This window comes from Corvus brachyrhynchos, unplaced genomic scaffold, assembly GCF_000691975.1.
Source record: "Corvus brachyrhynchos isolate BGI_N302 unplaced genomic scaffold, ASM69197v1 scaffold30, whole genome shotgun sequence".
In the NCBI taxonomy this organism is placed as follows: domain Eukaryota; kingdom Metazoa; phylum Chordata; class Aves; order Passeriformes; family Corvidae; genus Corvus; species Corvus brachyrhynchos.
In genome coordinates this window covers 1,096,163-1,121,628 of record NW_008235742.1, presented here as the reverse complement: position 1 = coordinate 1,121,628, position 25,466 = coordinate 1,096,163, and the positions used below count along the sequence as shown (strand labels likewise).

The 25,466-nt window shown below is 51.1% G+C and overlaps 3 protein-coding genes across 3 annotated transcripts in view; 1 reads left to right on the top strand and 2 right to left on the bottom strand.

The window, feature by feature from the left end:
- The window catches only part of NKIRAS2 (NFKB inhibitor interacting Ras like 2), a 2,954-nt gene extending 2,700 nt beyond the window's left edge, over nt 1-254 (bottom strand). The window contains exon 1 of the mRNA XM_008643546.1: nt 157-254. Within this exon, the coding sequence (XP_008641768.1) occupies nt 157-254 (98 nt within the window). The remainder of the gene's footprint in view (nt 1-156) is intronic.
- Nucleotides 255-6,480: 6,226 nt separating this feature from the next.
- On the top strand, nt 6,481-20,061 carry DNAJC7 (DnaJ heat shock protein family (Hsp40) member C7). The gene is made up of 13 exons (XM_008638415.2): nt 6,481-7,325; nt 7,569-7,693; nt 7,780-7,893; nt 8,212-8,286; nt 9,784-9,902; nt 10,226-10,379; nt 11,107-11,271; nt 12,286-12,377; nt 13,440-13,513; nt 13,851-13,997; nt 14,198-14,350; nt 14,863-14,925; nt 15,236-20,061. The coding sequence occupies exons 1-13, from the start codon at nt 7,088-7,090 to the stop codon at nt 15,271-15,273; spliced, it is 1,557 nt and encodes a 518-aa protein (XP_008636637.2). The 5' UTR covers nt 6,481-7,087; the 3' UTR covers nt 15,274-20,061.
- CNP (2',3'-cyclic nucleotide 3' phosphodiesterase) lies at nt 19,998-24,122 on the bottom strand. Its single transcript, XM_008638305.2, has 3 exons — nt 23,453-24,122; nt 22,793-22,935; nt 19,998-22,241 (listed from the first exon to the last, which is right to left on the bottom strand). The coding sequence occupies exons 1-3, from the start codon at nt 24,066-24,068 to the stop codon at nt 21,789-21,791; spliced, it is 1,212 nt and encodes a 403-aa protein (XP_008636527.1). The 5' UTR covers nt 24,069-24,122; the 3' UTR covers nt 19,998-21,788.
- Between the last annotated feature and the right edge of the window lie 1,344 nt (nt 24,123-25,466).

Here is a 25,466-nt window from a genome sequence, read left to right as displayed (position 1 = left end):
CAGGGCCCGGGAGCTGCTGGGTTTGCGGTGCGGGGCCGGTGTGTCCCAGTGAGCTCCCGCGGCCTCCGTGCGCGCCGGGATTAGAACATCTACCCGCTACCGGCGTGTCCCAGAAATACAGTTCACACCCTGTGTCCCGAGGCCACACAGCTTCACCGGTGTCGGGGGAGCGCGTCCTCCTCCTCGCTGCGGGGGGAAGGATTAAACGCGTGGGAAGAGGAGGCTTCAAACTCCTGAACCCTTTGCTGCTGCATCACGCCTTTCCCCTGGTCCGTTTGAAACCTGCCCACAGTGGGTTTCACTCTGTCGTTCCTTGCTGCGGATAACGGGAAAAACGCCTTGGGCAGAGCCCTGCTCCGGGAATGCTCCATCATCCAGGAGCTCCTGGTTTGTCCGTGCAGTGCTCTGGTGCACCGTGCCCGGGGAAGCTGCCAGTGTCACCTGAAGCAGCGGGAGGTGGGATCCCGACCTTTCCCGCACGTTTTCCTCCCAGGAGTGAGTGAACTGGAGCGCTGTGGGCAGAGAGGTGGGAAGGTCCCTGTCCAGGAAACCACTGGCTCTCCATAGTGGCAGGTGCTGGGTTTGTCTCCCAGGGAGCTGGAAGGAAGGAGCTGTTCCTGTAGGAGTGGAGACATTTGCTCTGGAAGATGATTCAGTGGAATGAAGAAGAGGAAACAAAACCAAAAGTGGCCTCTGAGGAATGGTGGTTTCAGACTCCCATGGATGACCCAAGGGATTCTGTGGAATTGAGGCCTGAGGAGCAACTCCCTGGGGAGGTCCTGCTGAGCAGGAAAGGAGGAACTGCTGAAGAGGCACTTAGGGCTCACAGAGCACTGGGATCGCCCAGCCTGTGAGGCTGGGACAGGCCTGTGCGGGCACATCATTCCTGCCTCCTGGGCAAGCAAAACGGTGTGTTTGAAATGGTAAAAATTCCCAGAGGTAAAACCCTGGCTGAAGGCGCAGGTGTCTGCAGGTAGTGACCTCCAGCTCCTTCCTTCCATCCTGAGGCTGTGCCAGGCACCACTTTAGGTGCCTTCACAATCTTTCCTTTTTGTGTTCTTTTGGGGATGTCACACCTTTTCCTTGATAAAATGAACCCATATGGGCAGGAGCTGATTCCCTGGGGAGCTGGCCCTGCACACCCCGCTTTCTTTGCAGTCCTGTGCATTAAGTTGTTTCCCACCCCAACCCTTCCTTTTTCGCTGTGGTAGCTCGGTTGTTCTTGTGGAAATCAGAGCAATAATTGCTGTATTGGGGAGTGGCGTTGGAGCCTCAGAAGTTGTCAGTCAGGTGCTTGTGGAACATCCCGGGCCAGGTGAGGGCTGGGTGAGCTCTGCACAGGACACACTGATTTGGTGCAGCCTTCGGGATGTGTCTGCGCTCACTTACGTAAAAATCAGCAAAAATAAGAGAAAACCTTTTCAGAATCCTTATGATAACTCAGCAACGAGGGTTCCATGTTCTGTGTTTCCATTTAGAGATTACAGTACAGCAGAATATTTGCTCAAGGACTCCCCTTTGTCCAAATGCACGATTCTGTTCTTCATGGCTTAGTAAAACTGGAAAGTTAGAAAACGAGCAAAAGGGGAGATCTGCATTTCAGAATGGCTGTAACTAACGCCCTGAAGCAGCTGCAGACATGCCAGGGGCTCCCAGGGTGTTCAGGGCACAGGAATGGAGTGTGGTCAGAGGATAATTATTGTCCGCTGCTGTCTCATGGATTGTTGGGGTCCAGACGGAAAGCATTGATGTAATTGTGTTAATTTTATCCATTGGTGCACCAGTACAGAGCAGCTGATGAGCAGGACTGAGCCACCCCCAAAAACTCACTTTTTTCTTCATTAATTTTAAAGGTTTCTCACCCATGGGAACAGTTTTTCCCTGCTCCCAGCTGCTCTATGAGCTTGGGCCCCTGGAGTTTTGCCAGGGAGAATTTCCTTGTCATCTTCCTGGCAGCTTTGGGTTCTGGCTTCCATGCATGCTCCAGGCTGAATCTTTCTCCTCCTTCTTCAGTGCTGGAGCATGTGGAAGCCTCTTAAGAAGAAATACCTCCAGCTGTTGGGAAAATACTGTTAGGAGATTGCGGAGCCCCTGCTGCAGACTTGGGATGTGTTGGTGCCTCTGTGGGGCATTGTCGTTTCCCGCAGCAAAGTGACGAGCACGGAGTGGCCCACACAGAGCCCAGGAGGTTCCAGGCCTGGCCAGTCTGTGGGTCACTCACTGATCAGGTCTGCAGGTGTTACGTGGATGTTTTCAGGTGTTGGTGAGCACCAAGAGGCTTTTCCAGTGCATGAAATGAGGTGCATCTCAGTGAGGCTCCTCCAGATGTTGTTTCTCACCAGCTTTCGGGGCAGCACTAGCAGGAGGGGGCGAGTCGTCTGAGGGGCACCAGGTCATTCTGGGATAACCTGGAGAAGGCTCTGCTGTTCCTGTTCTGCCTGTAAATGGGCAGTTGGGTTTCCCAGGTGATAAACCAGCCCATTTTACTTATCTGGAATTATTTTATGATCTTATGATCATACCAGAAACAGCAGAAGGTACTCGTGTAGTTGTTTGCTTCCCCATGCGTGTGCAGAGTATTTCAGTATCTAACTTAGGCAGTTGCTTTATCCAGTTGGAAAAGGTGGTCCATAGCTACAGTTTCAGCCTATTTCCTTAACATGAAATGTGCTTTTTTGAGGTGAATCATAATGTAGATGCAGTTGTTTTTCCCATGGAATTCTTAAGCTGGCTGGCTTCCTTTGTTCAAAAGGAATTCCTTCCTTCAAAAAAGCGGTCTCAGGCTGATTCTAGACCCTTCCATGGGTTTTCACAAAAGTTACGCTGTGGCCCTGCCAGGCATGATGGGGCCATTGCTGGGAATTAGGTTAATTCCGAGCTCCGGGAATTACATAACTGCACAATTAAAGTTGGGGCTCGGCTGCTGTTCTCGCTCGTGGCTGCAGGGAAGGTTTGGGTCAGTTCTTGCATTTCTTGTGGCATATTTCGGTTCTTACAGCTCTTTTGGTCTTCCACGAGTTTGCCCTTGGGTATGGGGAATGTTCTGGGGGTTTGAGCACCTTGTGGGTTCAGGTTCAGTTCTGCTCTTGGAGAGGCTGGAGGCAGCCCTTTGTTACATTTCCATGGGTGAGTCCTTCGCCCATCCATGTAGATATTTGCATGTCCAGACTGGGATTTCCCGGGCTGGGGGTTTTGTTGAGTCGCTGCCATGGTGTCTGTGCTGCCGGGAGCGCGTTGGGGGGAGCTGATGTGCCGGGAAACTGCTCTGCTCTGCCCTCGGCGGTCAGCGCTGCCCAGCTGGGGCATGGCAGCGTGTCACACACGAGTGTGTGTGACCACTGCCCTGGGGAGCCTGTCCCAGTGCCCAGACACCCTCTGTGGGAAGAACCTTTCCTAAAATCCAATCTAACCCTCCCTCACCCAGCTCCAGCTGCTCCCTCAGGTCACTGGTCACCAGAGAGAAGAGCTCGGCACAGCCCCTCATGAGGAAGTTGTAAATATATATTCCCATATGTCTAAATCCTCACTCAGTGTCAAACCTCACCTGAGGACGGGTCTCTAAAGTGCACCCTGTGTATCTGTCTGGCACACAGTGTTTTGTTTCTCTTTCAAGCCCTGAAAGAAGGGAGGGGAGAGTATTGTATGTCCAGGGGAAAACATGATGGCTAATTTTAAGCTCCAGACATCTGCCTGCTGTAAACTGAATTGAGATCACCCAACTTATTTTACCCCAGCGGCTGAGTCACATCTGACAGCTGAGAATCTGGGTGGGATTTCACCCCCAAAAATGCCTGATAGAGGCACCATATCCTATTAAAGAAAAAGCCTCTGCAAGAACTGTACAAAATAGGCAGGTGTGCTGCTTTTGCCAGAGCATAACTGGAAAGATTGCTTGGTCAGGATGGGATTTTGGAGCTTTCCTTAAATCCTGGCTATTTCAGGGTTTTGCCACAGTTTCATAACGGAGGCAGGCAGTGAAGTGGGAGTGAGGGTCAGGAGAGCTGGGAGAGAAGTGACTCTGCCACCTGCTTAGGTGTTGGATTTCTGTCACTGGCACATCCTTGCCCAGGGGCTGTGCCAGCACACCTGGACCAAGAGCTGCTGGATTACAGATCCCCAAAGGTTCCAATGACAGAAAATCAGGTGTCTGCGAGATAGGTCTGCAGGAGTCTCACTGGGAGCTGGAGTGGGAGGTGGAAGCCACGATCGGCACTTGAGCGGGGGCAGCGTCTGGCAGCTCTGAGGAGGAGGCAGGAGTTGTTAGGCAAGCGTGGGATTGTGTCACTGTGCGCGGGATGGCTTCTCCGAGAGCTGCTGTGCTGGGAACGAGCAGGGGCTGAGCTTTCACAGGGCACGGGGAGGAGAAGGAGCCTTGTGCTGGTTCCTCTCTCCCCAGGCAGGCAGCAAGCTCCATCCTCAGAGCTTGAGTGTGCGAGGGAGTGTCAGCTCACAGAGCTGCTGCTTGTCTTCGTTGGTCTCAAGCTGTGCCAGAAGAGGTTCAGGTTGGATGTCAGGTGGAATTTCTTCACACAAAGAGCTGTCAGGCATTGCCCAGGGAGCAGGTGGAGTCCCCATCCCTGGAGGTGTTCAAGGAACGACTGGACGTGGCACTCAGTGCTCTGGTCTGGTTGACAAGGTGGTGATCAGTCACAGGTTGGACTCAAAGATCTTGGAGGGTTTTTCCAACCCAGATGATTCTGTGGTGGCAGGTTCTCTGGGGAGGCAGGGACCAAAGTGCTTCAAGTATTAGAGATGCTGAGAAATACCATAAAAGAGAAAAAAATAATTGCCTCACTTGCAAGGAGAGTCACTCCCACCAGTCCCTCCTGTGCCTGTGGTGCATGTGAGTGATGAAAGACAAGCTTCTTCCCCAGCTCCTTGGTGCAGCTCTTCTCTGTTTCTGTGTCCAGCATGGAGCGGCCCTGCGAAGACACTGACCCCGTCACAAAGCCACCCATTCAGCCGGGGGCGTATTTTTAGCAAAGCACGATTCTTCTTTGGTGTCAAAAGTAGCAAGTGGGGAGCGCAGGCCCCAGCAGCGCGGGAGGCAGAATGAGCTCATTCAGGCCGCAGCATCTGTTGGGGTGAAACAATCCCCAGTGAGATCAGGGGCTGCAGCTCTCCTTGTTGGAGCCAGAGCCGTGGTAAACAAGGGCTGTGTGCTCTGTATGTCAGCAGGGCACAACAGGGCAGAGCTGCTTCTGTCCTGGCGCTGGAGCTCGAGCCCAGCCTGACAGCTCTGGCAGGTCCTTTACCTTCATGCTGTGGGGGTGATTTGCTTTAACAATTACCATCATTAAGCCTTAGGCCATGTGAGCAGCAGAAATACCTGCGCTCTCCTTTCTGCCAGTGTCACCTGAGGCACTGTGACATTGATCTGCATTAAAATGCTTAGAAGGAAAACAGACCATTAAAAAAGAGTAGAAAACAGTAGTCCTTGTGTGGGAGTGTTTCTCTGGCATCTCAAAGTACCACTGATTTGTGAAAATTGGTTTTGCCAGGGTTATGGTTTTTTCCTCCCATTTTCCCAGCTCTTCCCAGCAGTTTGTGGCAGATGGGATGCTCTGGCACACAGCCTTTAGGTGTGTCTATTAGATGGTAAGTCCTCATGACATGACAGGTAAAATGGTTAAAAGACTTGTGACTCAGCCCGCTGTGCTGGACAGGTTGTGGTGGTGGCTCAGGTGAATTCTGCCATTAAGACTGTTCACCCATTTCTTTACACTGTACAACAGAGACCTGAGGGAAGGAACTTTCAAAGGATCTGTGATTTTCTTTTCTATTTGTGATTACAGAAACAAGAGAACAATGAAAGTCTTTACTGCCCAGGTTCCAAATGTGCAGAATTGCTCGGTAGTTTTTCCACTGTATTTAGATATTTGATCCGTAATACTCAAAAAAGGTGGTTGTGTTTGGAAACATTTTAATCATGCAGAGTTTGCATCCTGATTCTTGTGATGTGGATCCATCCCACAGGCATATCCTTGTTGTACATCAGTGTAGCTGGGAGGGTGCAGAGCTCCTGGGGCTCTGGTGGATACTGGCTCCTGAGGAAAAGCCAGGCTACAGCACCTGCCTCAGGTGTGATGCTGGGAGGGCTGGGGCAGAGGAGGGATGGCAGTTTCCCATCTCTGACGGGTGAGTTAATCATTTTCTGGAGCAGGGGCAGGAGGAGCTGACCTGGGAGCCAGGACAAGGCTCTTGGGGGGCAGTGGGTGTGTGCTACCCCATTGCTCTGCCACCGTTTTTACCCATCTCATCTCATCCCAGTGTTTTAACTCCCGCAGGGCTGTGGCTGGACTTGGCTGGGGTGTAGCCCACAGCAGAACTTAAAACTGAAAGTGAAGAGCACACTTCCCAGCTCCCAGTGTCCATTGTTCTGACAGCTGGGAAATCTGCGATGGCTCAGTGAAAACAACCCCTGCATGAGGTGGTTGTGTAGGAGCGGCCAATGGCAGCCTGAGCAAGGCTGAAAACATGGGAACTTGTTCCAACACAGTTCCCTTTGTTCTCTCCCAGGTCAGCCTGTGGAGCACTGCTCGCATTTGCTGCTCCATCACCGTGGTGTGCTCTCCCTCTCGGCCTGTGCAGCTGAAAGGCTGAAGGGAGAGGAGGGAAGAGAAGGGGCTTGGTTTCCTTCAGGGGAAGCTTTGCTTTCAAGAGTTTAAGGGAAGCTGCTTTGAACCATATGCTGTGTGTTTTTAAATGTCCCAAACTGTCTCTGCAAATGCTTGCTCTTGAGTGTGAGGACTATTTCTAGACCTGTTGCCAAGGCAGTGCCAGGCTTCTGTTGCAGGCTTGTACCCATATTTCTCTTTGATTTTGCTGTCTTTAGAACGTGGAAATTGTTCTTGGCTCTAGCTCGTAAGTATGTGGGACTCCTGAAAGAGCCAGCTCTGTCTCTTTTGTTCTGAGGTGCAGCACGTTGCAGGAGGGGGCTGTTGGGTGAACCCTGTACCAGGGAGTTCTGCTGGACTCTCTGAGGGGACTCAAAGGTGGCTTTAGGCTGCATCCCTGTAAAATTTGGCCAGGAAATATCCCTGAGTATCCCGAGTAAAGCGCTGGAGTATCTGGGAGCCAGCAGGAAATGAGGTGTGCTGGGTGGTGTGTGCTGAGGAGATCTCACAAGAATATTTGGAGCATTGAACAGTTATGCCTGGGGATCAAATGCTTGTCATGGTCACAATCTGTCTGGTGCTCAGTTCCTCTGAAATGTGGTGTTTTGCTTCCTTTCAGAGAAGCAGAAGCATTCAAGGAGCAGGGAAATGCATACTATGCCAAGAAAGATTACAACGAAGCGTACAACTACTACACAAAAGCCATAGGTGAGAACAGCTGATAATACCAATCTTTGTTGAATACCATGTCTAAAACTGGAGCTGGTTGCTGATTTCAAACACACCAGTGGGGTTTCTGACAGCACGTGCTGAATGAAAACCTCTTGCCTGCTTTAATTACCTTGGGAAATGTCACCAGATCGATAATGCCAGTCAGGGCCGATGTTCTTTAGTGCCACAAGTTGTGCAGCTGCTACGTCATACTGATAGTGAGTCTTGCATTGTCTCCAGATACATGTCCCAATAATGCCAGTTATTATGGGAACAGAGCTGCTACACTCATGATGTTGGGGAGGTTCCGAGAAGCACTGGAGGATGCTCAGCAGTCGGTCAGGTTGGATGACAGCTTTGTACGGGTACGTGGAGAACATCAGGCTCCTCATTCAGTACCTTGTCTGCACCTGTTACAGCTCTTGCAACTCCCTTTTATCTGTGTTCCCAGGGCCATCTCCGGGAAGGGAAGTGCCACCTTTCCCTAGGGAATGCCATGGCTGCCAGCCGCTGCTTTCAACGAGTTTTAGAACTGGATCATAAGAATACTCAGGCACAGCAGGAGGTAAGAGGATCTTCAGATTTAACTGTCCCCAGTAGATACTGAGGAGGCTGAGCTGGACAAAGGATAAATGGAGAGTGGTGTAAGGCAGCTGCCACTGTTGTGTCTCTTTCACAGGGTACAATTTCCTGGGCTTCCAGTTTGGTCACTTGATTTCCAGCTGATTTTAATGCTGGCAAAAGTATTCATGTCATCTGCATTATTGGTCCATGGTCTGCAGTAGTTTTGGCTCTGACGTTCAGGGATTGGCTGCTCAAATGCTGCTTGGTGGCATTTCAGAGCAGAAACTGTCCTGCAGCACTTGTGTGTTCTGTCTTTCAGCTGAAGAATGCCACGACTGTGCTTGAGTATGAAAAAATAGCTGAAGTGGATTTTGAGAAACGGGATTTCAGGAAGGTGAGTTTAACTTGTTTGGTGTGGTCTTAGATGGGAACTGGTGTGTTTGACATGGCCCAGGCAGGTGTGTGACTGCTTTCCTTGCTGGGTGTTTGGGAGATGCTGTGCCACATCTGTTGGAGCAGGGCTGGCTGGTGAGCTGTGTCAGCTTTGAAAGTGGCAGAGCTCGTACTCCCTGAGCACTGACCAAATGACAAGTGAGGTAACTGGCTCAGGCCAAGCCCTCTGTCACTGTTTGCTTTGCAGGGTGAGTGGAGTCATGAATGAGCTGTTTGAGACAGATTTTGTCAGCAGCTGCATTTGATCACGCTTTCCTCCTGAAATGCATATCCAGGATTCTTCTTTCTCAACTCTTTGAAAGGAAAAAAAAAAAAAAGGCAGGCTGTGTGCCAGAGAGGGTCATACAAGGAGGAATGCAGATCTGCATGGGGCATTCTCCTTACAGCTTCCAAATCTTTCTTCCCAAGGGTTGTAACAGGATGCAGCTGGTACTGACCTGATAGAACAAGAAATGACAACATGAAATCTGAAAGGCACCAAGCACTTCTCATGCAACTGTTTCTGTGCAGTGGATGCATGTAAGGAGCAGATTTACCCCAGAGAGGAGATTGTGTGGTACATTGAGCTCATTGTTCAGGTCTAAGGCTGAGCTCTCAGGCTAAGCTCAAGATTTTGGAAGGGTAAATCCCAGCTTTGTATCACCTTCTTCTGAGGAGCAAATGGGATGTGTGGTCAATCTGAATTTCTCGTGTAGGAATTGCCCTGCCTGTATTGCATGTTCTGGGTGTCTGCATCTGTCCCTCACTTCCCCAGTCCCACTTCAGTGGGGAGGCCAACATGAAACGTGATCTTTGTTTCTGGAGAGCTGCTCCTGCCTCACCCAGGAGCCCTTGGCTCTGGAGCACAGTGCTTCCCACAGCAGGGCCCCGTGATGTCACAGGCCGAGGAGCAGATGAACCTTGGGGAACAATGCCCTGTTCTTGCACAGATGTCCCCACCAGAGTGCAGGGATGGAAAAGACCCATTAGCTCACCCTGCCCATGGCTGTCGGGCCAGTGGAAGATCAGCCCTTGCACTGTACTTTTTTTGTGTTTTGTCCAGTCCAAACTGTCTCAGTCTATTGAATTTCTGTCCCTCCCACATGTCTTTATACTGCAGGAAACAGGGGCAGGATTGTACTTCTTGGTCCTTTCTTTAGGGCTTACAGTTTAGAAGAGTTAAAGGGACGGACCTCCTACAGGTGTCCCTTGAGTCTTGTGTGGGGCTCTGTCACAGTAACGTGGCAGATGCCTCAGACCTTGGCACACAAAGCCCTTTGAAAGGCACAACCTGCACATGAGGAAAATTTTCCAATGAAATCTATCTCCAGCAGCAGTGGAGGTGGGTGTCTGCACGCTCGCCTTCCTGGTCAAACACAAATCTCAAGCGTGGGGCAGCTGTTCAAACCAGGCCCTTGGCTCTCTGCTGTGCTCACGCCCGTGGTTTCTCCCACCCCAGGTTGTGTTTTGCATGGATCGTGCTTTGGAGTTTGCTCCCGCGTGTCACCGGTTCAAAATCCTCAAGGCTGAGTGTTTGGCGCTGCTGGGCCGGTACCCTGAGGCACAGTCCGTGGCCAGGTGAGTGTCCAAGGGCTGGGGCTGAGGAGCACCTGCTGGGGTGTCCTGGCTGCTGCCTGTGCCTCACATCTGGAGTAAGTGAGGGAATATAAAATAGAAATATTCCTTAATGCATGTTGTGATGAGGAGGGAGGGTGTGAATTTATCCCCATTTATCTTCCTGGGAAGCTGCATCCATGCTGCTTGAGCAGGCTTCTGTCTTTTTGGCTTATCTGCAGGACAGACTTGTTAAAATAACCGGGTAGCTCAGTGGAGGAAGGTGCTTGTGGAGGTCAGAAGGAGATGGGAATAGGGATGATTTCCTATATTGCTGTGTGTTGCAGTGATATCCTGCGGATGGACTCGACCAATGCCGACGCGCTGTACGTGCGTGGGCTGTGCCTGTACTACGAGGACTGCATCGAGAAGGCCGTGCAGTTCTTTGTGCAGGCCCTCAGGATGGCCCCTGACCACGAGAAGGCCTGTCTTGCCTGCCGGGTAAGTGGTGGAGATGGGGCAGCAAAATCAGCAGGATCTGGGGTGTTTTTAAACCAAACACGTCGTTTGGTTCTGCTGGATCAATCCCTTCTCCCTCCCTCAGCATTGCCATTCCCAGATCTCCAGGAACAGGCAGTGTGTCCAGCCTTCCCCAAAGACAACCAGCTGCTGCCTCAGATAAAACCAAGCTCCTAGAAACTGTTTCTCAGTACACTGTGATACTTTGAAGCAGCCTCCCCTTCACACTTTTTTGTTCCCTGGTCATATATATACAGGAGCAATAAAACAAGGTAGATTGGTTCTAAAGGAACTCCTAACTTTAAGGTCCAATATCCACGTCAACACCCTGACTTCCGTTTAACACCGGTCCTTCCTGTTGCTCCTTCCCTGGTGTGGTTCTTCGACTGACTTTAAATCTGTTCATATGTATAAAGCTCTCAAAAAGTGAGCTCACAGTCCTTTTATTTTAATCCGTAAATTTACTGCACTGTCATGTTCTCATCTTAAAAATTAGGCACCCTTTTTTCTGTGGAGGACGCCTGGAATCAGCACTGGTTGTTCCTTAGTGCTTCCAGATTTTCAGCTGCTGGAGCAGGGCTGTGACTTGTATCCTGCAGCAATGTCTGAAACCAAATTAGAACTGTTGTGTCTGAGGGTCCTTGTCTGGCAGAACAAGGTGCTTGGTCCCCCTGACCTCGTGTCCTTACCCAGGTGTGTTTCCTTTCAGAATGCCAAAGCACTTAAAGCGAAGAAGGAAGACGGGAATAAAGCGTTCAAGAAAGGCAACTACAAACTAGCATATGAACTGTACACAGAGGCACTAGGAATAGACCCAAATAATATCAAAACAAATGCCAAACTCTACTGCAACAGGGGGACGGTTAATTCAAAGGTAAGGGATGGTCACCCGGCAGGTGTCTGTCACCACGTCCCTCACCACAGCAGTGATAAACTGCAGATCAGTTATTCTGGAAAGCACAGGCTGCCCTGGCTGCTGGGCAGCTGCATCTCTGAGGCCATGGGCAGTGTTTCAGGGTTTTTGTGCTTGCACAACACTTGGATCAGTTCCCAACAGCCAGCAATCGACTCCTGCAGAAACAAAACTCAAATACTTGGGCTGCACAGAGTGGGAGGGAGGTGAGGGACGTGCTTTAGCCTTATCTTAGTCAGCAAAAGGCATCCCTCTCTGTTTGTTTCCTTCCCAGGAATGAGCAGATTTATTTTTTTTTCCTTCTTGTAAATCATGTCTTGCTTTGGATTTTTATGTAAAAAAAAAAATTACCTAATTTAAAGCCCCATGACATTTCTTCAGCTTTGCTGTTCAATTTTAGTCCTGCACTGTCAAGAGAAACAGCCAGTCATGTGACAGTGCTCCCAATTCCCACCCTGTGTCCTCTGGGCATTTTTCTTCCTCTGCTGTCCCAGTCTTGATGCTGCTGCCCCAGACACCCCCACTTGGTCGAGAGACACAGGCTGTTCCCAAAACCTGGGAAGTGGGATGAGCTGGGGGCCACATAATGGGTGTCTGACATGGCTGTTTGTGTCTGAAAACAAACAACGCTTTTCCTGAAAAAGATTTATTTAAAATATTTTTAGGTTTATCTTCCTGCCCAGGAATTAGTTTGGACACAGAATTGGGATTGTTTTCAAGAAGACGCTTGGTTTTGAGTGCATTTCTTACACAGAAGCACCACATAGCTCTGTCATGTCTCTGGCCAAGCTTCTGATTATTTTTTCCCAGGGAACAAAAGCTCAGTGTTTGGGGGAAATTGGAAAAAAATTCCCCGACAGAGACACAGAAAACAGTGAGCTTTTCCCAGATTCCTCACACCTTTCATCTGCCTAAAATCATGGTGCAGAATTTGTTCTCTGTGTGGGATTTACTCACTTTTTTCTCACATTGTAGCTTAGGAAACTTGAAGAAGCAATCGACGACTGCACGAACGCGGTGAAGCTGGACGACACATACGTCAAAGCCTACCTGAGGAGGGCACAGTGGTGAGTACACCTTGACATCAGGCACCTGAGCATGTGTGTGGGCAGGAGCATCCTTCTGGCAGCTCTGAGGGACAGCATCACAAATCGGGAGCTTAACTGAATGGAAGAGCAGCCCTGAATTTATTCCTCTTCCTTATGCTGCTGAGGAGATGGGGGTAGCTCTCTATGGTCTCTCCTGCTTGCCTGGATTGGACACTGCCTCTTGATGGTGTATTTATAGAATCATTTGGGTTGAAAAAGACCTCCAAAATCATTGGATCCAGCCTTTGACCGATCACCATCTTGTCAACTGGACCAGAGCACTGTGGGCCATGTCCTGTTGTTCCTTGAACATCTTCCAGAATGGTGACTCCACCACCTCCCTGGGCACCCAGTTTCAATGCCTGACCACCCTTTCAGTGAAGAAATTCTTCCTGATGTCCGTCTGAACAGGATTTAGGGAGAATTTGTTCTAAAACTTGACTTACTGTGTTTATAGATGAACATAAGATGTTCTGTCCCAGAGAGCCTCTCTCTCCATGTCTGCAATTGCAAATTTACAGTGGTTGGAAAAGAGATTGAAAAAGACCTCCAAGATCTAACTTTTCCAACCTTCCATCTCTGTAATTGCTAAATTACAGTGAGTAGTTAATGTGTGAGTAAGGCTGAGGGGGCGACAGACAGGCACGTGTCCCTCGGAGGTGCCAGGCTTGTCACTCCTGACCAGCACTGCCAGTGTGAAGCTCTGTGCCAGCTCTGACCCTGCACCAGCTTCCTGGAGCTCGAGCTGGCTGGGATCAGTTCCTGCAGCTGCATATTGGAATTATCAGGTCATTAAAGCAGAACTTGTGCTGCCAAAGAAGGTTGCAGTGTCCCCTTGGAGCCCAGAGTGCAGGTTCCTGTGCCAGGGTTTCCCACAACTGTCAGGGCTCCCAGCAGTAGCGCTCTGTGGGCTCCTCTGAGGTCTGGTCTGCTGCAGTCCAGAGCACTTCTCTTAATCCACATCCACCCAGACAGCCTGTACTGAAGCCCTTTTGATGTTCCTGTGAAGGACACCTTGGTCACCAGTGTTTCTTTCCACAGTTACATGGACACAGAACAGTATGAAGATGCTGTAAGAGACTATGAGAAGGTTTATCAGACAGAGAAAACGAAAGGTGAGCACAAGGGCACTCTGTGTGTGCACAAATTTCCCTGAACTGGCAATTTTTTTGTTGTTCCTTTTTTCCCCGCAATATGCTTTGATTTGCAGCCTAATACCCCAGCAGGGCAATATGGAGAAGCCCTCAGAAGCGCTGGAAATCCCTGTCTTTGGTCTGTTTTCTCTCCCATCACTGATTGCTGAGATGATAATTCAGCTTGTGTCTGAGGCAGTGCATTGGGTTCAGAATGCCTGGTTTTGGTTCTTGTTTTGACTGTCCCCTTGTTGTTTGAGTGGCCTGAAGTGTAAGGGATGGAGTAACCCCTCCCCTCTGGTGTTGTGCTCCGTTCCAGAACACAAGCAGCTCCTAAAGAATGCACAGGTGGAACTGAAAAAGAGCAAACGGAAAGACTACTACAAAATCCTGGGGGTGGACAAAAACGCCTCTGAAGATGAGATCAAGAAGGCTTACAGGAAACGAGCACTAATGCACCATCCAGGTACCCACAGCAGTCCTTAGGTGCCCTGTGTAGCCATCACTGAGGCAGAAATGTGTACGGAAGAGGGAATTTCTGGACAAATAGCAGCTCTGACCCCACAGATCTAGAGCATGTTCTGGGACAGGAGCTTGGGAATGTTTAACATTATCTGTTTGCACTAGAAATTAAAAGCTTTTTCCTGCTTGTTTGTGTATCCCCAGACCGACACAGTGGAGCGAGTGCAGAAGTACAGAAGGAAGAAGAGAAGAAATTTAAGGAGGTTGGTGAAGCCTTTACCATCCTGTCAGATCCCAAGAAGAAGGCCCGCTATGACAGTGGGCAGGATTTGGAAGAGGATGGATTGAACATGGGAGGTCAGTGTTCTTTACAGTACTCTGCCATGGCAGCCTTTAACAACATCAGACCCTTTAGGGTCTACCTTATCCCCTAAAGCAAGCTTCCCATTGGGAATGATTCCATGAATTGACTTGGTTTGGTCCCTGAAAGTGTTGGGATGGCAGGGCTGCACTGTTTCTAGTTGGGAACAGGCTGGAATACTGGCAGGTGTTGTCCTTGGCTGAGCTGGTGGGCAGTAGCTGCCATTAGGCAGAAATCTGTCACAGGATGTGTTAAAGAGTGTAATTGTGAGTCCCTAAAGGCTGCTTATCCAGATCCTTGGGCTGCCCCGTGGCAGGTTCTCTCTGTGACAGCTGCTTTACCTGTTTGTGGTCACTACATGGCCCCATGTGCTTGGAGCCAGCCCTGTGTCCCGCCACTCGGCCACTCTGAGACACTCTCGGGACCCTCAGTGAGCTGACAGCTCCTGAACTGTGGGAGTGTAATGGCTGTTCCGCTGCAGCTCATGAATTCCTTCTCTTCCCTGTAGAATTTGATCCAAATAACATCTTCAAGGCCTTCTTCAGCGGGCCAGGGGGCTTCAGCTTCGAAGGTAGGTGAGGTGTTCTCCTCCCAGCCTTGGAATCGTAAGTACACAGATCCCCTGGCAGGGCAGCTGGGGCTCTCAGTGGCTGTGCTGCTTGAGGAGAGCATTTGGCTGTCCCATAAATCTAAGACCTTTTTCAAAGTTCTGCCTGCACAGCATCAGCTGGTGGCTGATTCTGGTTCTTCTGGGTTCAAAAGCCACAAACCCAGGGGCTCCCTGTTCTGGAGGTGTGTGTGGGCTTGGCCATCCGTGTGCTGCTTAGGGTTGCACTAAAACAATTTGGAAGGTCCTGATTATATTCCATTTTCTTTTTCAGCTTCTGGGCCTGGAAATTTCTTTTTCCAGTTTGGCTAAGAAGCAAACAAACACAAATCAAACCACACATACCTGATCTGCTTCTTTTAACCTCGAATACGGACAGCCCCAGACTCCTCCTCCATCACGTCTCGTTGTCCTTAGAGCAGTTTCATTTCTGGGTTGGAGCCTCTGTTTGTGTGTTGTGTGTGTGAAGAGGAAACCAGCTCGGGAGGGGAAGGCTTGTGAATTTTGTTTTACTGTTAACTTTATTAAAAAAAAAAAAATAAATAAAGCTTTGAATCTTTTGGTCCCTCCATGCTGGCCCGTGCTTTCAGCTGCTTCTGCCCCTCAGCACAGAGGATTTCCTGGAATCTTCCCAGAATCTCCACGTGTGAGAGGGTGAAGGAATTCCTGGTTTGTTCTGGTTGCTTCCAAAGCAGCATGTCCAGGGTTTGGAGTAACTTGTAAGTTATCTTAATCTTTTGGAAATACTGCCAAGGCTCAATCCAGTTTCGTACAATCCCATTTCACCTGCCAGCCTGGCTTCTTGGCTCTTTTTATTTCTTTTTTTTTTTCCCCATGGTTCTCCCAGCAAGGCCCACTTGGGCATTAAACTTCCGTGATAACATGTGAGCTTACAATTCTGTATCAGAGAAACGCTGCTTAGAGTTTAAAGAGCAGCTTATGTGAGAATTCCCTGTGATGCAGCTGGAATTAAGGGCTTTGTGTTCCCAAGATTGTCCTGTTTAAGGGAATATTGAATTTGCTCTGGGCTGAATTCCTTCACTGTACTTTTTTTAATTAACCCACTTGAATATTTTATATTTGTGCTAAACTTGATTTTTGTTGAGCTTGATGTGTGATTTCCTGTTACTGATCCATGACGTGGGTGAGTCTTTCAGTGCCAAGTGAATTCCAGGCAGGGATCGTGGGTGGTTCGGGATGTGCAGCGCCGAGCTCCCGGTGTGCAGCAGCTGTGTGTTCAGTTAACCTGGTTCAATGGTTTTCCCCTGGCAGTGATTTACTCCTCCAAAGCAGCAAGAAAATTCAAAGTCCAGCTCTGACCTGGCAGTCTGTACTCTTTTCTCTTGTGCAGTGTCGGGGGGGGAGCTGGAGGGATGGATGAGCTTCTGGCCTGGAGCCGTGTCCCGATGGGTTTGGTGTGGGGCACTGCCCGTTAGCAGTTTGGTGTTCACATAAAAGGTGGTGTTACAGCAGGGTCTTAGCTGGGAGAGGGCTCTGCTTCCAGAATTCCACCCTTTTCTCTAGAGCATGGACAGCACCTTTTTGTCCAGGTGCTCTGTGTGAGTTCAGTCCCGTCTATGGTGGGTTCTGGAGCACAGTGCTGCCAGGCCCAGTCGCGGGAGGTTGTGCTCTGCCTGGGGTGTGAGGGGAGCAAGAGGCAGTGGGGCTATGGCAGGAAGTCCTGGGTTGGTGCTCAGTGAGGGACTGTGGCCAGGATCCTGGGCTGACCCCGGCAGCGTGGGGCTGTTGGAGGCCGGAGTTTGCTCGGACAATGGGTGTTTGTGCACACAGGCTGGGCTGTGCCGAGAGAGACCCTCACAGTGACTCTGTAACGCCTGATTGACCCTCCCACGGCAGAACAAACACTGCAGGGAGTTCATTGCACGAGGTGATCACTGGGAATGCCACGTCTTTGTCTTCCTCCCTCCGAGGGCTGTGTGTGTCCTGCAGCAGGACAGGGACCGGTGTGGGGCCCCGAGGTCCCGGCGGTTCCAGCGGTGACGTTGCCGTCACGGTCCTGCCATGGTGTTTGGTGAGGATTCTTGACAATCTGCTTTCATAGAGGGAAAATTTAAGGGCTTAAATTTTAGCACTGCAGAATAGAGTATTTTACAACTTGTTTGAAACTCAGCTTTCTAAGTGAACCAGTGCTGAGTAATACTTTGAAAAACCCAACTCTCCCACGTTTATTCCAACGTCCTTCACACCGGTGTGAGGGATGGAGCCACCCAGGTGCACCGAAAGCAGCTGGGTCCTGGCACTTTTCAGGCTCTGAAATGGTGAGTACCTGGGGAACTGAAATACTGGTCTATGCACATTGATGCTTCCTCAGCTTTCCTGGCACTGTAAATCAGAGTTTACAAGGCCTGTTTAGTGGCATTTTGGATCCATGGTGTCTCTTCCTGTGTGTGTCTTGATGTCACCGTACAGTCTGGGCTGTTCTCAGTCTCCCATTGCTGAGCAGAGCCATGTCCTGTGTCTGTCAGTGGGTTTATTCTCATTTCCCCTTGCCCTAGGGAAGTGTGACCGGCTTCCTTCCTCCCTTCCTTCTCTCCAAGCTGAGTGAGCCCATTCCTTGGAGCACAGGAGTGGAATGGCTCTGCTTCTGGGAGAGAAAATGTATACAGCAGCTATTTATAACCTGTACATGAATGCATGATTTAATGTAGTTAAATATTCATATGGTGAGTGCCAAGATTTTCTACAGAGCGTAGTTATGTGAATCAAAGCGAAGGCAAATGTGTAGACCCATGGAATGGTTTGGGCTGGAAGGCCTTTGAAGGCCATCGAGTCCAACCCGCTGCCATGGGCAGGGACACCTTCCACTAGCCCAGGGTGCCCCAGGCCCTGTGCAGTCCCTGTTCCCCCTGGCACAGAGCAGGCCTGAGCAGGGCTTGGTGGCACCTGGCACCTCAGGGCAGCAGCAGTGTCCAGTGGCACAGTGACCTCCACCATGTCCCAGCATGGCTTGGGGAGACAAAACTCTGCTTCTTTCCAAAAAAATGGGCTCAGCTGTGCGTTGCTTGGGGTGTTGTCTCCACACACAGTGGTTCCAGGACATTATCTGTGGATTGTGGTTGTGTGTAGCTACAGGGAAGCTGAGTGCCAATGCTCCAACCACTCGCAGCCCCACGGGAGCCACCGGCCACAGGGATTTGCTGCAGGCACCACGAATGAGCATCTCCAAGCGATGCTGTGCCTGCGCTGTTTTCAGAAGGACAAAGAGCACACGGAGGTGCAGGCAGTGGTGATGCCAAAGGCCCAGGCATGGTGGGATGGACACACTTCGGTGTGGATGGACACACTTTGGTGTGACTCTCAGCCTGGCGGCTCCTGCCCAGGGTCTCTGAGGAGGAATGGTTGGTGCTGTGAGAGCTGCTGTGAACAAGAAGGAGCAGAGCTGCTGTGGCTGAGAGCCAGACCGGGCTAGTGTGTCAGGGGGCGTTTTCCACCAGCCGAGCTGGGAGTAGTTGCTCTGAACAGCTCAAGAACTGGCAAGTGGCTGTTGGCGTCTCTGGGAAAGTTGTGAACTACAGAAGATATGTGAAAAGTGTGGCTGTGGGCAGAGCTGGCATGTGGGGGCTCTGCTGTGGGACTGCAGTATTGGCAGGGAGATCAGGAATTGCGTGGCTGTTAGGCTTTCCCTTGGGTTGGAAAGCTGTGAAGTCCATTCAGGAGGTTCTGGCCACCCTCTTAAGGCTCCTTGTTGCTCTGGCTGCACAGGAACCTACCTGGTTTGTTTTTGATCCTGTGAGCGTTCAGTGAGCAGGATCCCCAGTGCTGATGACTGCTGGCTGTTGTAAATGCAGAAATCCAAGTTGGAAAACAGGAAAAAGACAAATTGTTCAGGGACAAGAGTATTATCCATGGAATAGTGGGTCCCTCTGCTCTCTCTGTCTGCTGACATACAGAGTGCATGCTGCTGGGCTGTCATGGTGTGACTGACACAGAGGCTGGTGCCAATCCCTGTCCAGCCACGCTGGCCCTGGATCTGCAGCCATCAAACAGCCACAGGGTTGGGCCATGTGCTGCTTTGCCATTTCCAAATGACTTCCTCACTTTCAGTAATAATTCCAGATATTCTCTTATTTACAATGGATGGTTTTCATCCTATTTAAATTTGTGCCTTGTCCTCTCCCCTCCCCTTCTCCAGGGAACAGGACAACTGTGTGCTGCACCTACCCATGTCCCTGGAGCAGTGCTGGTCCCCAGGCAGCTGTGGCAGGGCTGTGACAGGGGCAGGTGGCAATAGCTGGTGGCTGTCCCTGCCCTTGGCTCAGGGGCCATTGTGGGTCCCTGCATGACTGTGGGAGCCGATGTGCAATGCTTTGGCCTTCCTGGCCAGGCCTGGCTCTCTCCACTCCCACCGTCATGGATGGGGTTATCCCTTCTTGGAGCAGTGCTGGGCATTTTCCCTTACCCAGATCTGAGCTTGGAGGGACAGCTCTGGTCTATGGCTGGGAGCTGGGACACTGCACCTGAGCTGGAGCACCAGGGGTGGCCCAGGGGGGCAGGATCCGTGGGGAGCCTGCAGCAGGACAAGCAGCCCAGCTGCCATCCCAGCCTGTCCAACTGTCCCATCCCCATCCCCACTGTCCCTTAATGGCTCGTGTGAACAGCGTGGTGTGAGGTGGCATCCAAGGGGCCACGTGAGAGCACCTTGAGCCCCGCAGTGCCCGTGTGTCACAGCGTTACGGAATAGTCAGGACAAATCCAGGCACCGATGCGAAGCCACTTGGAGAGGAGCTTGTCCCTGTGCTGCCGTATTTATCTGAATTGGAATTCGGAATGTTTACCTCAGTGTACATAGCTCAACCTTTCCCTGGGAGGAAAGGGGAATTGCATGGAGCAATCACTGTCCCATTGCTTTGCCAAACTCCTCATCCTCTCCCAGCCGGGCTCCGCATCGGTACCGACTGTCCCTCTTGGACCTTTCTAGGATGTGAATGGTAAAAATGTGAATATTTGTTGTTTACTTCCTTAGCAGAACTCCTGATGCCGTGTTTGTATGGGAAATCAGCCTGAGCAGACCCATATGCAATCGGTTTTACTTTATTATAAACTGTATATGATGTACAAACTAATAAAAACTCAAACGACGACAGTGTCACTGTTGTTCTTGAACAGGCAGATGAAGGAGATATTCCAGCTGAGTATTCCAGTGCTGGAGTGACCTGGGTGCTGGGGGTGTGGGCTCAGCTGGCCCCTGAGCCAGTGCTGGCAAATACCTTATAGAGCTTTGGTGGAACAAACCCTTGAGGTTCTGTCAGGAGAGGCCTTGGCTGAGCCTTGGGCACTCAGCTGCTGCCACTGTGAAAGCTTGGAAGGGTTTCTCCACGGAGGGTCACAGGTGCTCTGGGTGGGTTTATAGCTCACTCTTTCATGTTACAATGAGAATTTAATCCTTTGCTTTGGAACAGCAGGAAGTATTTTGCTTTCATGGCAGAGTGTTTGGTACCAGACAAGCACCAAAGCTCTCCCTGCTTTTGGCCTCAACATTCAGAGGAGAAACGCTCCTTGCGCCGGCAGCATTGGACTCGGGGTGAGCTGTGCCCAGCAACAGCCCCAGCCCAGGCCACGCCTCAAACACAGTCAGTATTTACAGTGTTAGTGTGGGTTAATGTGACTCTGCTGCTCCCCAGACCCTGAGCCAGAGCAGGAGGTCGAGCTGGGACCTGACCTGGGGCTGTTAGTGGAGCTTTGTGTTAAACAATGCCCAGGAGCCACTGCCCTGCTGGGACAGGGCCTGGCAGAGCACAAACCCAAGTTTCAATAAAACAGATTTAATGACAGAAGTTCTGGGTCAGTAACTTCCAGCCGGGGTTTAGGTTCGAGCAGACGTGAGTTACGTGGTTACAGTGCCTCCGCTTCCTACACTACGGGATTACTCCAGCCTAACTCTTAACATTCAAGTGCATTAGAGGAAGGGAGTAAAATCTTGCATGAAGTCCAGTTCTGTACTTCAGACATGATTTTAGTTTCTATCAAATAAGATGGAAAAGATGTTAGTTCATCTCTTCCACTCCCTGCCAAGGCAGGATTGTTCCCTACAGGACATGGGATGGTGCTTGGTCCAGCTCAGGTGGAGGGAAGTGGCTGGAGCTGCTTTGCAGGAATTGGCTCCCTGTCCTGATGTTTCACTTGATTCCCCCTAAGTCCATGGCTGGTGTCTTTAAGACATCACCTGGCACAGTGCCCTCCTCCTGGCTGTCCCCAGAGCATCTCTGCTGTGAGGGACGGGAGCTGGGATGAGCCCACTGGGCAGCTGCGGGACCGGCCTGCGATTAGGGCTGCCAGGACCCGCTGCCCTCAGCAAGGTCTGTCCTTAGGGACCAAACCCTTGGTAAGGACAGGACTCCTGACAGGAGTGACCCATGCCTGGGTCTTGCCAGGTCTGACCCTGTAATTGGCTGCCAGAACAGCCGATGTCAGTCCCTGGGTGTGGGAGGGGAGGGACATCCTGCAGTTCCCTTGGCTTCAGACCAGCGACTGACAGGCTTTGGTCAGTGCCAACAGGTAAAGATCGAACGATTGTGGTTCAGAAGGGAGCGATAAAAGCCCAGAGCTGATCTCTCTCCAAGGAAGAAAACAAGCAGGACACCCCAGTTGGTTCCCTCCAAAACTCACATTAAAATCTGTGACCGTTTCAGTCAGGAGTTGCTTGTTTTCTTCCTTTTCTGAGGCCAATAACTCCCCAGAGGCTTCACACTGGGGTGGGCAGAAGGGTTGACTTTAGTAAAGGTAGAATTATTTCTCTTTACACTTTTAAGGTTACAGGAGTTACTTGCCTTTTAAAAACAAGCCGAGGAGCTGCCCTGCCCGTGCTCCTAGATGATGGTGCAGGAGCTAAAGGCAGAGCCCCGTTTGTTGGTGCTCTGCGTTGGCACGAGTTTTCCCTTCCCATAGTATCCCGAGAATATCGCCTTCACATCAATCTTTTTAGACAGCACAAGCATCCACATACCGTTATCAAAATACAGCAGTTTCCCTCCTCCGATTTCCCCCACTTGCTCCCCTTTGTTCCCTGCCTTTTCCAGCTTCACAAACTCCAGCAGGTCGAGCCCGGTCTGGACGGCTTCGACGCCGTTGGCGCAGCCGAGGGTGATGTGGGCCCGGCTGCCCCGCGGGAGGTTGTCCGTGGACAGGATCTTGTCGGCATCCCCGGGCCACAGCAGCAGCTGCTGCTCGCTCAGCTTGATGCGAGCCCCGACAGTCTTTGTGGTGATGAACAGCGCCGAGATGGAGAGGGTGAAGCCTTTGCCATAGGAAGCCTTCACGGCCTGGAGGAGAGGGACACGCACACGGATCAGCATTAGTGCCTGTGGGTGGGGATTCACGGCGCTGCCCTGCAGTCACTGCCCCCAGGCTTGGGGATGTGGCTGCTCATGGCAGCTCTCGCTGTGACATGGTCAAAATACCCAGACCAAGGAGAAGGTCGGTGCCTGATGTCCCAGCTCTGTGGATTTGGAGCTGGTAACATCTCTGTCCTTCCAATATTTAACCTGGGCTTATGTGCTCTGAAATAATCGATCTGGGAATGTAAATACTTCAATTTATCATCATTCAACTCAAGCTGTCAGAGATGATGCTGGAAGTCATGTGTGATCGGGGAAACTGGGAGTATTTTGTTTGGAAATAGGAAACAATCACCGTCTCCACAACTCTGTGTTTTCTCTTGCACAGACCACGTGGTCGTAGTTCCTGTCCCTATATTTGGCCTCTTGACTCAGAGCAAAGCCCATCCCCAACCCTTCCCCAGGCTCATGGACACCCCTCTGGGGAGGGAGGGGACACAGGTGGTGTGGGGAGGAGGTGGGACCCCAACACTCACTTCCTGCTGTGCATATTCCTCAGCTCCGGCTGCTTTTCCAAACTCGGTGTACTTCGTGGTGCAGTGCAGGACCCCAGGCGGCCTCTTCACAAAGTAGCTGGTGAGATCTATTTTTATTTTGGGATCCTCGGTAGCAGAAGGAACTGCAGATACAAGTAAACAATGTCACTGTCCTGATCCTCCCGATCAGGAGCCCCAGTCCCCACCTCGACTCCCTTCCCTACCCCAGCCTTCTCATCTCTCTGGCTGCTGGGGGAGCACTGGGTGGGAAGCCAAACCCCTCCCTCCTCCCAGGCTCTCCGCAGATGGAGCCAGAGAACAGAAGCTTTTGTGCATCACCGTGGCTCATCTTAAACCTGATGACGTGAGAGTCCCCTAAGGGATGGGATTGTTCAGCCTTTCCAAAACAGGGGACACCCAGGACCCCATGTCCTGCTGCTGCCACCTGAGCCCAGTGCCCTGTGGGCCCAGAGCTAAACAAACTTGGGAAAAACTCTTTAATTTATTTTTACTTACAAAAGCAACTTTGTCAACTATGAACACCAGATTAGTAGCTTTACAAAGCTTTTCTTGTTGACAGCTTTAAAAATTGACTTTAGAAGCTGATCAGACTTGTTAACACCAACAGGTAAAAACGTGGTAAGACAACATAATACATACAGTATTTACTCTCCTTTTTGAAGGCTTTGAGACTCCCAAGCTCATCCAGGAATTCCTGGCCAGCCTTCCTCAGGATCTCGGAACTTCTTTTGCTCAAAAACCACCCAAAATACATGGGGAGGAATTCCTTCTCCAAGCTTGGTTTCATCTTCTTCAGCTCTTCCACGGATAGTTTCCATTGATTCTTGTCCTTTAGCTGGGGACAATCCAAGCGCCACGGGGTTTTGGGCTCGGCGAAGATGACTTTGTACCGGTACTTGTCAGCAATGTCAAAGATCTGGTCCAGCCGTTCCCGCTCGTGGTGAGTGTCATCCAAAACGATGACGCTGATCTCCCGTTTGCAATAGTCAACTAGATCCTCATCCACCTTGGAGTACTCTTCGGGAATGGAGCTTCTTATTAACGGTGTAATTTTATAGTGATCGACAGAGATGACCTTGCAGGCATCTTTGTACCGATCATGGATGGCCTGGGCGAGGGTGGACTTCCCGCTGCCGGGCAGGCCCCGGAGGATGAAAAAGGTTTTGGATTCTTTGAGTGTGGAGATGGTGTCTTCATCGTCCAGGAATGGGAAGTGCAAGCTCTCAGGCCTCTCTTTCGCTGATTGAGTAGACATTTTTCTAAATATTTTAGGCAGGAAAGTGTGACTCTTCTTGGAGAAACCTCTGTTCTGAAATGGAAAGAGAAAACACTTTGCAGGGCAGGAACCCCAGAGACAATGTGGCGCTGCTGGCACCTTTAGTGGGAAGGATGGGGCACAGGGAGCATCTCCCCCACACTCCCTCACTTGGGTGCCCTGCTCAGCTGACACCTCCTCCCACAGCTGCTCTGGCTGGTCCCACAGCAGGGACCTGCATCCCGCCCAAGGGCTGAAGGTTCAGCCCCGCTCTGGCCTCAGCAGCTGCAGCCCTGCCCTGCCAGGAAGGGGTTTCTCAAGCACCATGAGCTGCCACAAAGCCCCAGCCCAGGCAGGGCTCCTCCTGTGGCACATTTAGTCTGAACGCTTGAACAAAACCCTGTGGCTGCCGGATGCGAAGGCAGGGACCCGTGGAGGAGCCCAACGGGAACCGAAAGTCCCAGCAGGTTGAGAGCTACCACGCTCTCATCCCTTCACCTGAATCACAAACCCCGTTCCCAGGGAAGAGGCTGTTTCCTAGAGCAGCCAGCAGGGATGACGCTGTCTCTGTCTGAGCTGCGCTGAGGATCAGCAGCCGAGCGCCTCGCAGGAGGGAATTCGGGCTCCTCTTGGGAAGAGCAACTGAGATAGCTTACAGGAAAGCCAAACCCCTCCCAGCAGCTGCTAGGTAGAACTCGAAAGTGAAACCTCGAGTGCTGGAGGAAACGAAACACTCATGGTTGGCAGCAGTGAGCGGAAAATGCCGCTGGGAGCTGGCACAGGCTCTCCCTCCCCTCCTGCCAGCAGTTCTGGTAAGTGGAATCCCAGATTAATTCCCAGTAGGGCCTGGGAAAACATGGGACTGAAAGGAAACGAGGGATTTCTTCAGCTGTGCAAGTCCTCAATAGCATCAACGAGGCAGACACTGGTTTTGGGTCAATACATGAACTTTCTACCTCCCCAGCTGCCTGTAGGCCAGTCCAGCCTGGGATCCACTGGACCTGCTGAAGCCAAAGATCATGGGAGTGATGCTCAGGAGTGAATTTTGCCTTTGATGCAAAAATTGAGAGGTTTTACATAAAACATAAATGCTCTGCCTGGGCCAGAAAAATGTTTTTCCAGTTTGCGGAGTGATGCTGTTTTAAAAAAAACACTTTTCACGTGTTGAATTTCCCCGTCTCTTTATTCCAGAAGGTGCAGATGGGTTTGGTTCCAAATGCCCTGGGAGCAGGACCCCACAGTTCCCACGGGCACTGCCTGTCCTGGGGTCAGCTGCAGCCTCGCACCCAGGCGGGGACACACGGGCCCCCGAGAGCAGCAGGGACCTCCGGGCTCCCCAGCGACCCCCGTGCTGCCTTCCCCACGGACTCGGGGCTCAAAGTGCTCACACAGGAGGAA

Excerpts from the sequence above, each read along its gene's own strand:
- DNAJC7 (XM_008638415.2), top strand. The coding sequence starts at position 7,088 with ATGAGGTGTGCTGGGTGGTGTGTGCTGAGGAGATCTCACAAGAATATT. Across the intron at positions 7,326-7,568 it reads CTACTACACAAAAGCCATAG|ATACATGTCCCAATAATGCC; the intron begins GTGAGAACAGCT and ends CATTGTCTCCAG. Across the intron at positions 13,998-14,197 it reads AGCACTAATGCACCATCCAG|ACCGACACAGTGGAGCGAGT; the intron begins GTACCCACAGCA and ends GTGTATCCCCAG.
- CNP (XM_008638305.2), bottom strand. The coding sequence starts at position 24,068 with ATGTCTACTCAATCAGCGAAAGAGAGGCCTGAGAGCTTGCACTTCCCA. Across the intron at positions 22,936-23,452 it reads CAAAAAGGAGAGTAAATACT|TTCCTTCTGCTACCGAGGAT; the intron begins GTATGTATTATG and ends TTGTATCTGCAG. Across the intron at positions 22,242-22,792 it reads AGGAATATGCACAGCAGGAA|GCCGTGAAGGCTTCCTATGG; the intron begins GTGAGTGTTGGG and ends CCTCTCCTCCAG.